A 13,892-nucleotide genomic window follows, 5' to 3' on the forward strand; every position below is an offset into this window, starting at 1 on the left:
TTAGATTGTATGTTAGTCTGTAGAACAAAATATGACAAGAGAATGGTTCTCAGTAATGCCATTTTGTGTTTGTGCACCCGATGCCAAATGTAGTCAGACTGAGGAAGATGATAGAGAATAGATGTTGGATGTAAATGCTCTTTTCACTACTGCTTGGCTCTGCTATATGGGTGGGATTGACAATGTCCAAAATATAGGGTTAACGTCTGCAATAACAGGTTTGTTTTCTGAGTTATAATGGGAGGAAACAATTGATGAAAATATCTGTTGACTAATATGTACAACTTGCAATTTGCTTTTGTCATATGTTTCCGCTTTTGTATCACAAAACTGACGAACCACCACATGTGCATGTGTTGTGATATTCTAATTATAGAAACTAAGCATCTTTTACCAAGTGATAATACTCATATTGCTTTCTGCAAAACCTGATACTTCAACATTCTGGCAAATTAATAGCTTCACAAAAAAAGGTAATGCATATGCTAGACCTACTGCACAGATTCACCAAAATCAATAACCCGAAAGCATTTTCCATTTACTTCAAAACATTTGTGTCCCTCATTCTAGAATACTATTCACCAATCTGGAACATGGTTGCCTTTTCTCATTTCCTCATACCTCCAAGATCGACAATTTTCTCAGCTTTTTTCCTCTCCATCGTTTCATGTCGAGTGCTGGTCTGAGACACCTACCTTAGTGAGATATGTTTGTAAATGTACACATTAATATTCCAGAAACTCTTAAGATACGTTGCAGATATGAAATTACTACACAAGATCATTAATGGAAACTTAAGATGTAGCATCCCACTTCACGAACTCTTCCTCAGTGTGCCTAGACATGGAACATGGAGCAAGGAAACTTTCCACACTGCAACTCCCAGACTCTCACTCATACAACATTAATTATTCCATAGGCTACCGAATCAATTCAGCATCATATCAAACCAAGTAGATATATCCAGTTCATATGTATCTTTTATCATCAACTTAAAAAAAATGTACATAAGTAATGCTATTGTGAAACTGATCTGTTTACCTTGGTACTGTATTGACTTTTTTTTAAAACTAGTCTACAGTTTTACTGTTGTTTCTTTCCAGTTTAAAATGGCTTCTGCTGAATTGGAAATTCTAATAAATAAATGCATTATATAACACCACATATGCTTGCCTTGCTATAAATAACATTATTCGGTTATTTCTGTATAGCTTGGAACCCCAATTTCACATTTTACAGCTTTTTTAATTCAGTCTTCACGGTCCTGATAGATGTTCCTGCATTTTAAGGTTTTTCATCATGGTCCTTTAAGAAATGTATAGAGGTACCACTGTCATTTCTTTACTGCTCTCAGGATGGGAGATTTTCAAGTGTGCAGTTCTGGTTGGTTTTTCTTTTTCTCTCAAAGTATCATGCTCTTGTGGGAAGGGGTCCTGGGTTTGATACCCGGTGGAGGCACTTTGTGGTTTAGATTCCATTTTAAACTGTAAGTCCAGTCCCGATTAGTCTTTCTATGCATAGAGTGGACTTAAAAAATGACAAATCAAACAAACTATGCAAAGTTTAGTAGTTCATTACCAAAAATATATGTATACATTGAGTTAAGCAATATTAAAAAAAATGCATGGTAGGTGCCGATAAGTATTCTAGCAGTAAGTTAGGTAAATATTGCTTTGTTGTATAAACCATGCATAGATATTTATGTTCTACTGCTGGAAACCATTTTTGATCCTCTTTTCGCAAACAGGGTGAGGATTTTTTTTAAAACTTGCTTATTTTCCGGAAATTATCTTTTCCCCCTAAAAACAAATTTCGAAACAGGTAATAGTAATTCAAAGTGTGGTCTTGTCATCATCATCCTTCACTGTTTCCTGCCTCTGGCTGGGCTGTGGTCTTGTGTGGTATGTAAATTCAAGAAACTAAGACACACAGTTCACTGCTAAAACCAATGGACTACTGAGGAACAGATGGCAACACTACTTTCTTTCTGTTGCCAAATACATGTTTTTTGTGATCAACTATGGGGCAATTTTCAACTATACTTAGCAAAATTGTAGGTATACAGTAGTGCTACAGTTTGGAAATTTCTAATTCCTTTTTCAGATTGATATAGGGGCTATAGGAGTTAAAGGGATTTCTCTTGGGCAAATTACACTTTTTCTTTTTATAATTACACCTGTATCAAGATGAAATGCCAACACTACCTGCTGCAAAACCCCTGGTCATAATGAATAATTCTCATTCCATGAATTAAAAATAATAATAATAATAATAATAAAAATAAAAGTTCCTGGTTTTCAAGAAATGATGTGTCAATGTGTCTAATATTACCATGTGTTGCTGCTACAGATAGAATCCCAACTGTCCGCAAGAAGCTAAAAGCTAGAATATAACAAGTTATTGTGACATTATCATATCACATATGTGGGGACATGCATATTTCTTTTTTGACAAACACGAAATATGGAATAATGTGCTGTAATGTTTATTTTTCATGTTTTTGAAAGAGGTGCATTTTCTTAGCAAGTTTTGTAACAAACTTATGTTAAACTTACAAATAAACACGAAATTTAGTTTATTTACTGACAACACTTCCTAAAGTCTAAATTATCCTGAGAGTTATGCAAAATTTCTGAAGATTAATTGATTCAGCTGTAAAAAAAATTGAGAAGCAAAAATGAACTTCTTTGCATAGGAATAGACTTATTATGTACTCTGATAACTACATAAATGTGCTATTAGAAAATAATTTTTTATTTTGTTTTAAAATCAAATTTGGATTTTTTTAATATGGGAAATGTTGCCTTTTAGTTTTACAGTTTACTTTCTGTATTAGTAACAGTGTTGCTGATTCATAATTGTATTTTCAGTTGTTTTTTTTTTACTGGAAGTAATTGAATTCATTTTTTTTATCTTGCAAATATGCAGATAAGACATTCTAAGCTGTAACTACATTCTAGATACTACACTATTTATCGTACACATGATGTAACAAAAATTGCCTCTATGACCTGATCAAATGAGGGACTATGGTGTTGTATAAATAAGTACATTTATTTTAGGCATGACATGACAGGACACTTGACAAATGAAATCTTTCACACTGGAGTGACGGAACATGCTGCACATATCATATGAGCGGCTCGTGAGTAAAACTTGATAACCCAAACTCCATTCAAAATTGAGTTAACATTGGATGCAGTTGCTGTACAATAGTCAATGAAGTTCCTTCAGCAGCCGGTCATGGTCAGAACTGCACGGGAACATCTGGGTAACCCATAAGCTACAATGTTATGGACAAACTTTCACCTGCAGTTTTCTCGGTTTCATACATTTGTGGGTTGTCAAGCCAGGCAGTTTCGCTATGGCATGCATAATGTCACCTCAGTCTGTTTGTTTTGCTGCACAACAAGCACTCTTTCCAGGCGGAGAGGAAGTGCTTCTTCAGGTGTGTGTAATTTGCAGTGAAATGTCACTCGCCAAGTGCCACTCCAGTGTGAAAGCCCCATCTCACTTCGGCTTGAAATCTCCCTCAAATCAGGAATGGGACAGATCAATCAACATTCCCAAAATGGTTGGTAACTGCATTTTACAAAATAAGGGAATTTAAACTTTTTTTTAAAAAAGCAGAAATATTCTGAACCAATAAAAAACTGATCGGCAATACTAGCTAGGTAGGTAACAATTTAACTTTTTTTATATAATATAAAAAAACTGTGCATTATAATCTTTGACTAATAAAATTTGCCCACAGATTTGAAGGAAGCTGTAGATGTGGTCACATTTGCTGACAGTGCATGAGGACGATGTCTTGTTCCTTTACGAGCATACGGATGAGCAACTCCGAGACTGTGTCATGAACGTGGAAGTTAACACTTGTGGTCCAGCAATTGCAAGCTTTGTGTGGCCAAGTTACTAACATCAGAACAAAATAATGTATGTAGAAGTAGTAGCCTGAACACTTACAGTGTGAGCATGATATTATCATAAATAACAAATTCTCATCTCAACTTACTGCAGGGTTTTATACAAAGATATGTTTTTCTTAAAAAGAGTACAAAATAATGTGAATATTTCTGTAAGGATTTTAAAAACTGTCTTTCTAAAAGACACGGAATATTTTCCTGACAGTGTACAGTTTTACTTGGGTATACATTTATATGTTGTTGAGCAAAATGGCTGTAGTCTTGAATGTAGTGAAATATATAGATATATATAAATTTGTTACCAATATCATAGCAGCTTCATTTCAGCACTCATTCTTGCAACAATTTAGAGCAAAGTATTTAAACAGGAAAAAACTTCATACAGTGGTTCCCGAGTTTACATTCAACATTGATGGTCCCAATATAGTGAGATGCTATAAAATTTTCCTCAGTTTTACATTTTTCTGCATTTTAAGACTTTTCGACGTGGTCCCTAAAAAAGGTAAAATGGAGGTTCCACTGTATTTAGTTAGTTTCCATATGCTACTGCTTCTGAACTATGCGAAAATAACACCAGATACTAGATAAACCAAAAAAGAACAAAAGGATATTTACTTTTTGGAGCTTCCTGGATGAATATTTGCCAATATTTCGTTATACTCTCTCTTAATTTTTCAAGGCACCTGCTGCATGATAGCTGATCATGTTAAAAGCTTTGATCATAAATGTAAAGGAAAAATATTTCCTATCATTTCCAGTGGAGTAACAAAGATTTTTGGAGGGTAAACATGGTCGTGCCACTCTGCGTTTGCACCAAAGAAGAGCAGTGATCCATTGTTTGTGGACTGGATGTGTACCAGGGGCTAAAATCCTCCGAAGACTTGCATTACAATCAGGGTTGGCCCCAGCCCAGTTTTCCCCATGCTTTTTTTTCCCCAGAAAAACACACTCAAAATGTGGGTTTTCCAGAAAACGTAAATTATTGCTTTAAATAATTGAAAGGTTCTAGAATTGTCAACTGTTTGAGAAAACTAGTAAAATAAAGGCTTAGCCAAGCTTATAATACTCAAAATAATTAATGTGGTACAAGTCACAGTGGTTTTTTTTCAGGATATTTTTCTCCAATCATGCTAAAAATAGACTTTTAACAGAAATAATATGGACATATATCCAAGAAACAAAAAATCACAAGGGTCTGAAATATTTAGATAAAACATTGAATGGACAAAGCTTATAATTTCGAAATGTGGTATCACTTTAGATATTAGTCACTTTTGTATGTGGGCAAGCCACATAGTTTCACCTGTGACCATCAAGTTTTACAATACATTTTTTCATGTATAAAATATTAGAAAGGAGAATGAGTACATTTTATTGAAATGTCATGAATGTAGGATGAAGTTAATTGTGGTATTATTAAATCAAACACTTTTCAAATTATTTGTGTCTGGCAGTACAGCCGAAGTAAGTGTTTGGAAAGCAGCAGTGTTGCTTACTATCAATCATTTTAACCACAAGCAGGGAATTTTGTCTCTCTCAGACTCAAAGAAAAGGTCTAACGGAAAGATTGCAGCGTAAATATTAATTAATTAAACTGTCAACGTCTACAATCAAAGTAATGTAAATGTGAAAAATATATTTAAAAAAAAACAACTCATTTGTGATGTTCGTGACGAAATGGTTATCACAATGCGTTAGAATGCAAGGGCCCCAGGTTCGAATTTGGCCTGAGACTCCATCTTGTCACGAGTAGCCGATAATGGAAGAAAAGCAACACTAAATAACAAAGAGATTTTGGTGTCTACAAGCGTGTGTATGAGACTGGTGAACACTCTCAATCATAATGAAATTGAAGAGCTACGAATGAGTAGCATAACTCGGTCACGAAAACCTACAATGACAACTGGGAGTTCGTCGTGCTGACCACACGTCACCCTGTAACTGGTTGGAAAGCTCCCACCTCAGAGATCAGATAGGAGTGTGGCCAGCAGTCGGTAGGTAGGCGAGGGCCCTCGATGGTCTGTTATCTATGTTTTTAGTTTAATCATTTCAAGGCATGAGATCTTGATTTGCCAATTCTTAACTATATTAACAGAAAATATTAAATACAAGGTGCATCTGAAAAGTTTGGTAAATGGTCTCAGAAAATAAAGGAAACAAGAGTTACAAACAAAATACCTTTACTGGCCTTCAAAGTAATCACCATTAGCTACAACACACGTCTGACATCGGTTGTAAAGCTGTTGAAAACTGGCAGCAAACGCTTCTTGTGGAATCGCTCGAAGCACCGTGGTCACGTGTTGTTGGATATCCGCAACGTCTGAGAAGCGGAAGCCTTTCAGGGCTAATTTAAGGTGGGGAAACAAGAAGTCTGCCGGTGCCAAATCTGGAGAATACAGAGGGTGTGGAAGAACAGTCACCTGGCGTTGAGCGAGAAAGTTGACCACGTGGATCGCAGTGTGCAGACGGGCGTTGTCGTGGAGGAAAGTACACTGTCCACTCCAGTACAGTTCTGGCCGAACCCGCCAGATACGTTGCAGCAGCAGTTTCTAAACTCCCTCATAAACTTCCACGTTGACAGTTTGACCCGCAGATAGAAATTTATGATGGATCAAGCCCTTGCTGTCGAAAAAGACGAACAACATAGTCTTAATCTTGGATTTTGTCAGCCGACTTTTTTTGGGAGGCGGGGAAGACAATGAACACCATGCCATTGACTGTCGCTTGGTCTCCGGATCGTATTGGTAGCACCAGGTCTCATCTCCAGTAATGATGGTTTCCAAAAACTGCGGATTCCGGTCAGACATGTCGATGACATCTCCAGACGTTTTTCCATCCGAGTTTGCTTCTGCTCATCTGTCAGCGTGTGCGGTACAAACCGGGCACAAATCTTTCGCTTTTTCAAAATTTCATGAACAATAGTGCGTACACTGTCTTTGCTTATCTGCAACTCTTCTGCAATCATTCTCAACGACAGTCGCCGATTATCCGCAAGCATCCGTCGCACTCGTTCGATGTTGTCTGCGATTGTGCTTGTTGATGGTCGACCCAAATGCAGCTCATCCTCGACACCTTCCTTTCCATCTCTAAAAGCGTTTAAACCACTCAAATACACACTTTTTACTCACTGCTTCAACACCGAACACTTGCACTAACATTCCATGAGTCTCCGTCGCCGTTTTCCCTAATTTGAAGCAAAACTTCATGTTAACGCGCTGCTCCATTTTGCGCTCCATGTTGCAATGACACGAGTTCGCACACTCACTCCGTTAGCTTGGTCACAGCGTGCACCACTGCTTCACTTCGGTAATTTGCACCAAAAGGGGGTGCTTGTTGACATGTCTCAATGCGCATGCACGGGCACGTCATCCTAACCAGCGTGGTTTTTCAAATATGGGATCATTCACCGAACTTTTCAGACGCACCTTGTAGTTTTTGATTCAGTGAACTAAAAGAATACAAATTGAATGTTCCAATATATTACTATCAGGGAAAAATGTATTTAGTTTTTAATATATATATATATAACGCGTCTGACTACCATGCTAAAGGTCCCGGGTTCGATCCCCGGCCGGTTCAAATCCGGGAACTTTTCTAACGTTGGAAGCGGCCCCGGCGCCCAACCAGCGTCGAATAACATGGGTACCTGGGGGAAACCCTGGGGGGGTAAAGGTGGTCAGGGGCGTGATGCTGATCACATCACCCCACACACAACCGGATCAAGAAACTGTGGGGCATTACCCCCACACCCCCTATATGCCTTCATGGCATGGTGCTATGCACAGGGGAGCACTTTACTTTACTTTTTTTTCTTTACTTTATATACTATAAACATAACCCAATAAAACCCAGTTTTGCCCAGGTTTTTTGTGTTTTATCTGAAAACAGAAAAAAAAACACCCAGGTTGGATTTTTCGAAGAAACCCAGGCAAAATGCCAACCCTGATTACAATATGGGGAACAAATGTGCAGTGTAGAGAAGGTGTTATACCATGGTGAAATGTGTTAAGTATAAAGGAGGAGCAGGATGCCCATTCACAGCAACTACTGGTGACAACATTGAGCAAGTCAGTACCACGATTCTGAGCAGACAAATTATCTGCAGATTAGTCCAACATATTCTGATGCTAGTCTTCAGTGGATTTCAGACCCTAGTACAACTTCAGATCACAAAAAAATGATCATTGTTTGCTATTCTTCTTTTGTGCTAACAAAGAATTGTACAGCCTGCAACAACGAGAAAAGAAAATGAGTGATGGCCAAATATGCACTAAAGCAACAAAAAATGCACACACTACCGACTTGCGGTGCAAGTAAAAAGCAGTATGGTCACTTAGAAAATTACAATAAAAAGTGCAGATGGTTATTGACTGACCCTAATACATTCAACATTTTTGACATGTACTTGCCATGCAGCAAGTACATACCTTGCAAAAGAGAACTTGAAATGCTCGCCAAATACCCCATCAACAAAGCTCCAAATTTTAAGTACCCTTTATAGTTTTTAGGGCATCCAAATAATGAAGCGGTGCATACTCAGCAAACTCAATTGTGGTACTCTTTTATATGAAGTGTAAATACAACTAATGCATGCTCGAGTGTGTATGTGTGTGTAATTTACATTTTTTTAAATGCTGGTACCCAATTTGATATATTTATATCAAGATAAATAGTGATAACATATTAAGCATGTTCTTGACTGTTTAATGAGAGAAGATCCAATTTTTAAGTAGGCACGAACAAGAAAAAGTGGGAATATAATCAAAGTGTCCATCAGCTATTCATTGATTTCAAAAAAGCATATGATTCGGTCAAAAGAGATAAATTATATAATATATTAGTCGAGTTTGGAATACCTAAGAAGCTTGTTAATATGATAAAAGTATGCACCAGTGAAACAGAAAGTAAAATTCATGTGGGTATTAATGTGTGTAGACAAATTTATAATTCATGATGGGTTAAAACAAGGAGATGCATTACCCTTTAATTTTGCCTTAGAATATGCTGTTAGGAAGGTAAAAGAAACTAAAGAAGGACTAAAATTAAATGGTATGACTCAGTTGTTAGCATATGCAGATGATGTACACTTATTAGGGGATGATATAAATACAATTAAGAATAATGCTAAAATATTTTCAAAGCAGCTAAAGAGATAGGTTTGGAAGTTAGCAAAGAGAAAACTAAATATATGCTTACAGGCCGAAACCAAGTGTTAGGTAATAATCAAAATCTTATTATTGGTAACAACTCGTTTGAACCAGTTTCCAAATTCAAGTACTTAGGAGTAATACTAACAAATGAAAATTTTATTAAAGAGGAAATTCAAAGCAGGCTTAATTCAGGAAATGCATGTGACTTTTCTCTTCATAAACTTTTGTCTTCTCGTTTAATATGTAAGAAACTAAAAGTTAAAACATACAAAACAGTAATTTTGCCTGCATTATTATATGGATGCGAAACTTGGTCCCTTACATTGAAAGAGGAACATAAATTAAGAGTATTTGAAAATAAGATCCTTAGGAAAATATTTGGACCTAAAAGGGATGAGGAGACAGGTGAGTGGAGAAGGTTACATAATTTAGAACTACATACAGGGTGGCTACAAACAAGCAGAAATGAAATTCCCTGACTTTTCCAGGTTTCCCAGGACAAAATTTACATTTTCCCCTGACAATTACAAACTAAACTAAATCGATGTTTTTGCAAATGAAAATAATAAACTCATACAGATCCAGGTATGGATTCGTTAAGTACCAATATTATCTTCTATGAAATTGACTTAATTTCTCTATTCTCTATGATTTGAATTCAAACAGCAAAATAGTGAATTTTGAAAAATGATTACAATTCACAAGGGAAGGATTACGGAATTTTATCATACGTAGTAAGTTTAAAATAAAATACTTGATTATTTTTAAAGTTACGACTAAATGAGATAAGAGTGAAGAGTGATTGATTAAGAAATACAACTTGTAATTTATCAGTCTCCTTATACATTCTCGGTATTATATATTGATATTTGCACCGAGGTTTCGAACCCTCTGCTTGCAAGAACATGAGTGCTGACTCATTTTTCGATGCATAAAGCTACTTCTCTCTTCTCTGTAAAGCAAACAACCTAACTCTTGAATAAGTGAATCAATTGAATTGTACAAAAGGAAGTGTCATATTTCCTTACATTATCAATGGAATTTCTGCTTCAGTACAGTATATCCAAGTGAAGTACTGTGAAACTGACAACATGCAATTATACCATTATTGCTGACGAAAAGGGTATGTAGGTATTAGAAATTTAACCCAAGGAATTATAGAATTGCATTGTATAGGGGCCTGATTTAGCTAACCACACATTAAAACAGGAAAACACTGTTAATAACAGCTTCTGGAAGTCCATATACGAGGGGCATCCTGTAAAAAGCTTCAACGGTGCCCATACACAGCACTAGTGGTCGGAGAGCGACACACACACATGCAGGCAGGAAGTAGTGGCATGTAGCTGTAATATGGTACAGTTTTAGGACAGTTCTAGGTTAAACATTGCAGCTCTCATACAGTCTCCCACCAACTGTGATGTAGCCTACGTGTAGTAATCAGATATTTGCACGCTCAGAATTAGGCACAGAGCCACCAGCAATCATGTGAGTTGTGCAGACCGGACGTCGTGAGTGATAGTATGGTCAGACGATGGTGCAGACAATTCACGGAAGGCCAATCGAATGTGCACAACCCCATACAGCTGAGTACATACGGGCCCTTTGCATCACTTCAGGTGAGATATCTTGGACCTCTCCCTGTACAACCCTGGCCTTGCATGTACAGACTTCCATATCTTTGTTGAACTGAAGAGGTTTTTGGCAGGACAAGAATTTGACAGCTACACTGCGGTAGAGATACTTCCAGTCTTTGCTGTCAGACACATATGCCATGGGCATGCTACGACAAATGCCAGAACAACGGTGGTGATTAAGCCGAAAATTAGGTTAGGACACACTGTTACTAATGCAATAAATTACAACTGATATTCTTGTTTTATTTATGCCTAATTGGTAGGACCTTGATTTTTTATTTGTTTGAAATTGGTGTATTTTTTTTATTTTTTACTATTTGGCGTTATTTTTCCCAAAATTAACCTTTTCATTTTAGCGCATTTTCTGCCAAATATCTGAAATTATACCTTCATGGTGTTTTTAAACTACTGTTTCAAATTGTAAGTCACATGGCCTATGCCTCTTCGTGAGAGTTTGATATCTTGAAAGTTATTTTGGGAAAGTTATTTTCCATACCCCCCTTTTCAATTTTAAGGTAAGGGTTTTAGATTAGGGCAATTTTCCCCATATATACTGAAGGGTGTATAATGACCATAAGTGGCGAAGCACCCAAAAAATTTAAATCAATCAATCTCACGTGACAGTTACCGATATATTATGGTACCAAAAATTGGCATTATCTTTTTTGTTAGTGTTACGTTTCCCAAAATTCGCGTTTTTTTTGTTTTGCCAAATATACTGAAACTTAATACTCCATTGTGCTTTTAACCTATTATTTTAAATTGTAGGTCACATTGTCTACGTATTTTTGTGACAGTTTGATATGTTGGAACAGATTTTTGAGAACGTAAAAGTAGTGTGCTCCCCTGCACTTTGCCATGAAGGTGTATAGGAGTGTGGAGTTAGGGCCCCACACTTTCTTGATCACGGCTGAAGGTGGGGGTGATGTGATCAGCACCATGCTCCTGGCTACCTTTATCCCTCCAAGTTTCCTCCAGGTATCCGCTTGATATGATGCTGGGTGGGCGCCGGAGCAATTTGAATAGGTGGAAAAGATCCTGGTTCTCCCCCACAGGGGATCAACCCCGGTCTCTCGCATGATAGTCAGATGCCCTAACGACTGAGCTCCATTATTTCTCACTCAACAAATGCCAATGGTGTGCACTTAGCTTGGTAATTCAAAACACATCGTGCGCGACAAATATGTACTGAGGTTGTGGCTCCCGTGTGACTGTAGATATGCACTCAAACTCCTGTTAGAACCCAGACACTTTGCTCTGTGATGCAAATGGTTTTGATAGAATTTGAAAAAATCGTGGGAAATACAAGATTTAATGTGGCTGTCGGAATTATTCCATGTATAACAAGCATTATAGTTTACTCTTGAATAAAATGTTGGAATACTTGCACGTTCTGTGTACACAAACATGGCCAGAAAATACAAGAATGTTGAAGTTTATGGAATTTTTCGTTGTTTTAGGACTTTAAAAAAAAAAACAATTTGCATTTTATGCCAAATTCGCATTATTTCGATATTTCGAACGGGCAAAAAATGTGTCCAGACATCACTGCACATTCATAAACACAACTTCACAGCAATTACCAGTTTTCGCGTTTGCAAAAAATCAATGTCTCTACTAATTGAAAATTATTTTCTGGCCACCCCTCGTATAAATCAGTAGATGGAAAGTGAAAATTTAGCAGGGCTGGCAGAGAAAAGTCAATTCTTGAAGAAAGTGATTTGCTTTTATGATTGAATGATTCGAGTAAAAATGATATTAAGATATTTATTATTAGTATTTTATTTCATAATATTGGACATTAACTTCACTCAGTGAGAGATTAATGACCATCTCTCATGAGTTTACACAGACAGGACAGAGAGTGGCATTAATTTCATTGCAATACTGTTGTTGTTGCAGTAAATTTGAGGTTGGGAGCATGCACTTGCCAATTTTTATAACGTTCACCAATGCAGATTTATGTTTCACTTCTTCGTGATAGTATTCAATATATATATCCCGTTTTGTTGGATTCTTCTTGATATCTAAGAATACTGCAATGTCATTGTAAACGTATGCTAACTTGTGCAAAACCAGTAATACATCAGGATGATGAAAGAAAACCTTCGTAAGCACTGCTACATTAAATAAGGTGAAGTGAGTCAGAAGAGTAATAAAATTCCAGCAGCATATTTGAAGTCTAAAGCTCTTGTTTATGCATGCGATTTTTGTTTGATGTTGCAGTCCGAAGACATCCAACAAAAATCAATTCCATATGAGTGCCATGCATGCAATTTCTGTCGCATGTTGTAGTGAGATACTTTGTCGGGTGGCGATATTCGACAAAAATCGTATATATCAATGGAGCCTATTTGTTTCCACGTTCCTTCAGTTTGTCCAACAAAATGCCTTACTACGACGTCCGACAACTATCGGACGGCACCATCCACTCCCATCCCCTCCATCTGTTGATAGTTCTGTCCCCTTACTACTCCCATATGGACAAGAAAAAATGATAATTCAATGCATTTTCCACGTAATATTTAGAGGCTTAACACATTTTTTCTGCCCTCCGGAAATTTCTCTCTCTCTCTCTCTCTCCTCCTGCCATCACTGGTTTCTGGCACCGTGGTTGTGTTGTGCATGAAAGGGGCCTAAACGTTGAGGCCGAAACTTAGCAACAAGATTTCCTGTTCCAGTGCAGTTCCATAACGAAAAAAAAATCAAGACAAAATTCCCTGACACCTCAAATTCCCTGACTTTTCCCGGTTTTCCAGGTCTGTCGCCACCCTGTACATAATTTGTATACATGTCCAGATATTATTAGAATGATTAAATAAAGAAGACTTAGGTGGGCAGGTCATGTGGCACGAATGGGAGAGGAAAGAAGAGTTTACAGGGTTCTTGTTGGGAAACCTGATGGTAAGAGACTTGTAGGAAGGCCAAGACGAAGATGGAGGGATAACGTTGAGATGGTCCTAAAGGAAATCGGCAGGGATGGAAAAGAGTATATACATCTTGCTCAGGATAGGGACAGATGGAAGGCCTGCGTTGGTGCATACATGAACCTTCGGGTTTAAGAAGGCTAGAGAGTTACTTAGTTAGGCACGAACAAGAAAAAAATTTCAACACCAAAGTTTACTTTTCCATTGCCTTAAAACTGCACCTACACCAGAGTCTAAAATTTAAAAAATTCA

General features: G+C 37.2%; 1 protein-coding gene across 5 annotated transcripts in view; it reads left to right on the plus strand.

Annotated features, from left to right (window-relative positions):
* Positions 1-13,892, plus strand: part of LOC146001849 (NAD(P)H oxidoreductase RTN4IP1, mitochondrial-like) — a 46,722-nt gene that overhangs the window by 26,405 nt on the left and 6,425 nt on the right. Inside the window, exon 10 of one of the 5 annotated variants that reach the window (XM_083139578.1) lies at positions 3,755-4,233. The exons of the other annotated variants lie outside the window; for them this stretch is intronic. Coding sequence (XP_082995704.1) covers positions 3,755-3,791 — 37 coding nt within the window. The 3' untranslated portion in view covers positions 3,792-4,233. Of the gene's footprint in view, positions 1-3,754; positions 4,234-13,892 lie in introns of those variants that run through there. 5 annotated transcript variants of the gene reach the window in all.

This window comes from Lepisma saccharinum, chromosome 1 (genome assembly GCF_977018435.1).
Source record: "Lepisma saccharinum chromosome 1, izLepSacc3.1, whole genome shotgun sequence".
NCBI classification, from domain to species: Eukaryota; Metazoa; Arthropoda; class Insecta; order Zygentoma; family Lepismatidae; genus Lepisma; species Lepisma saccharinum.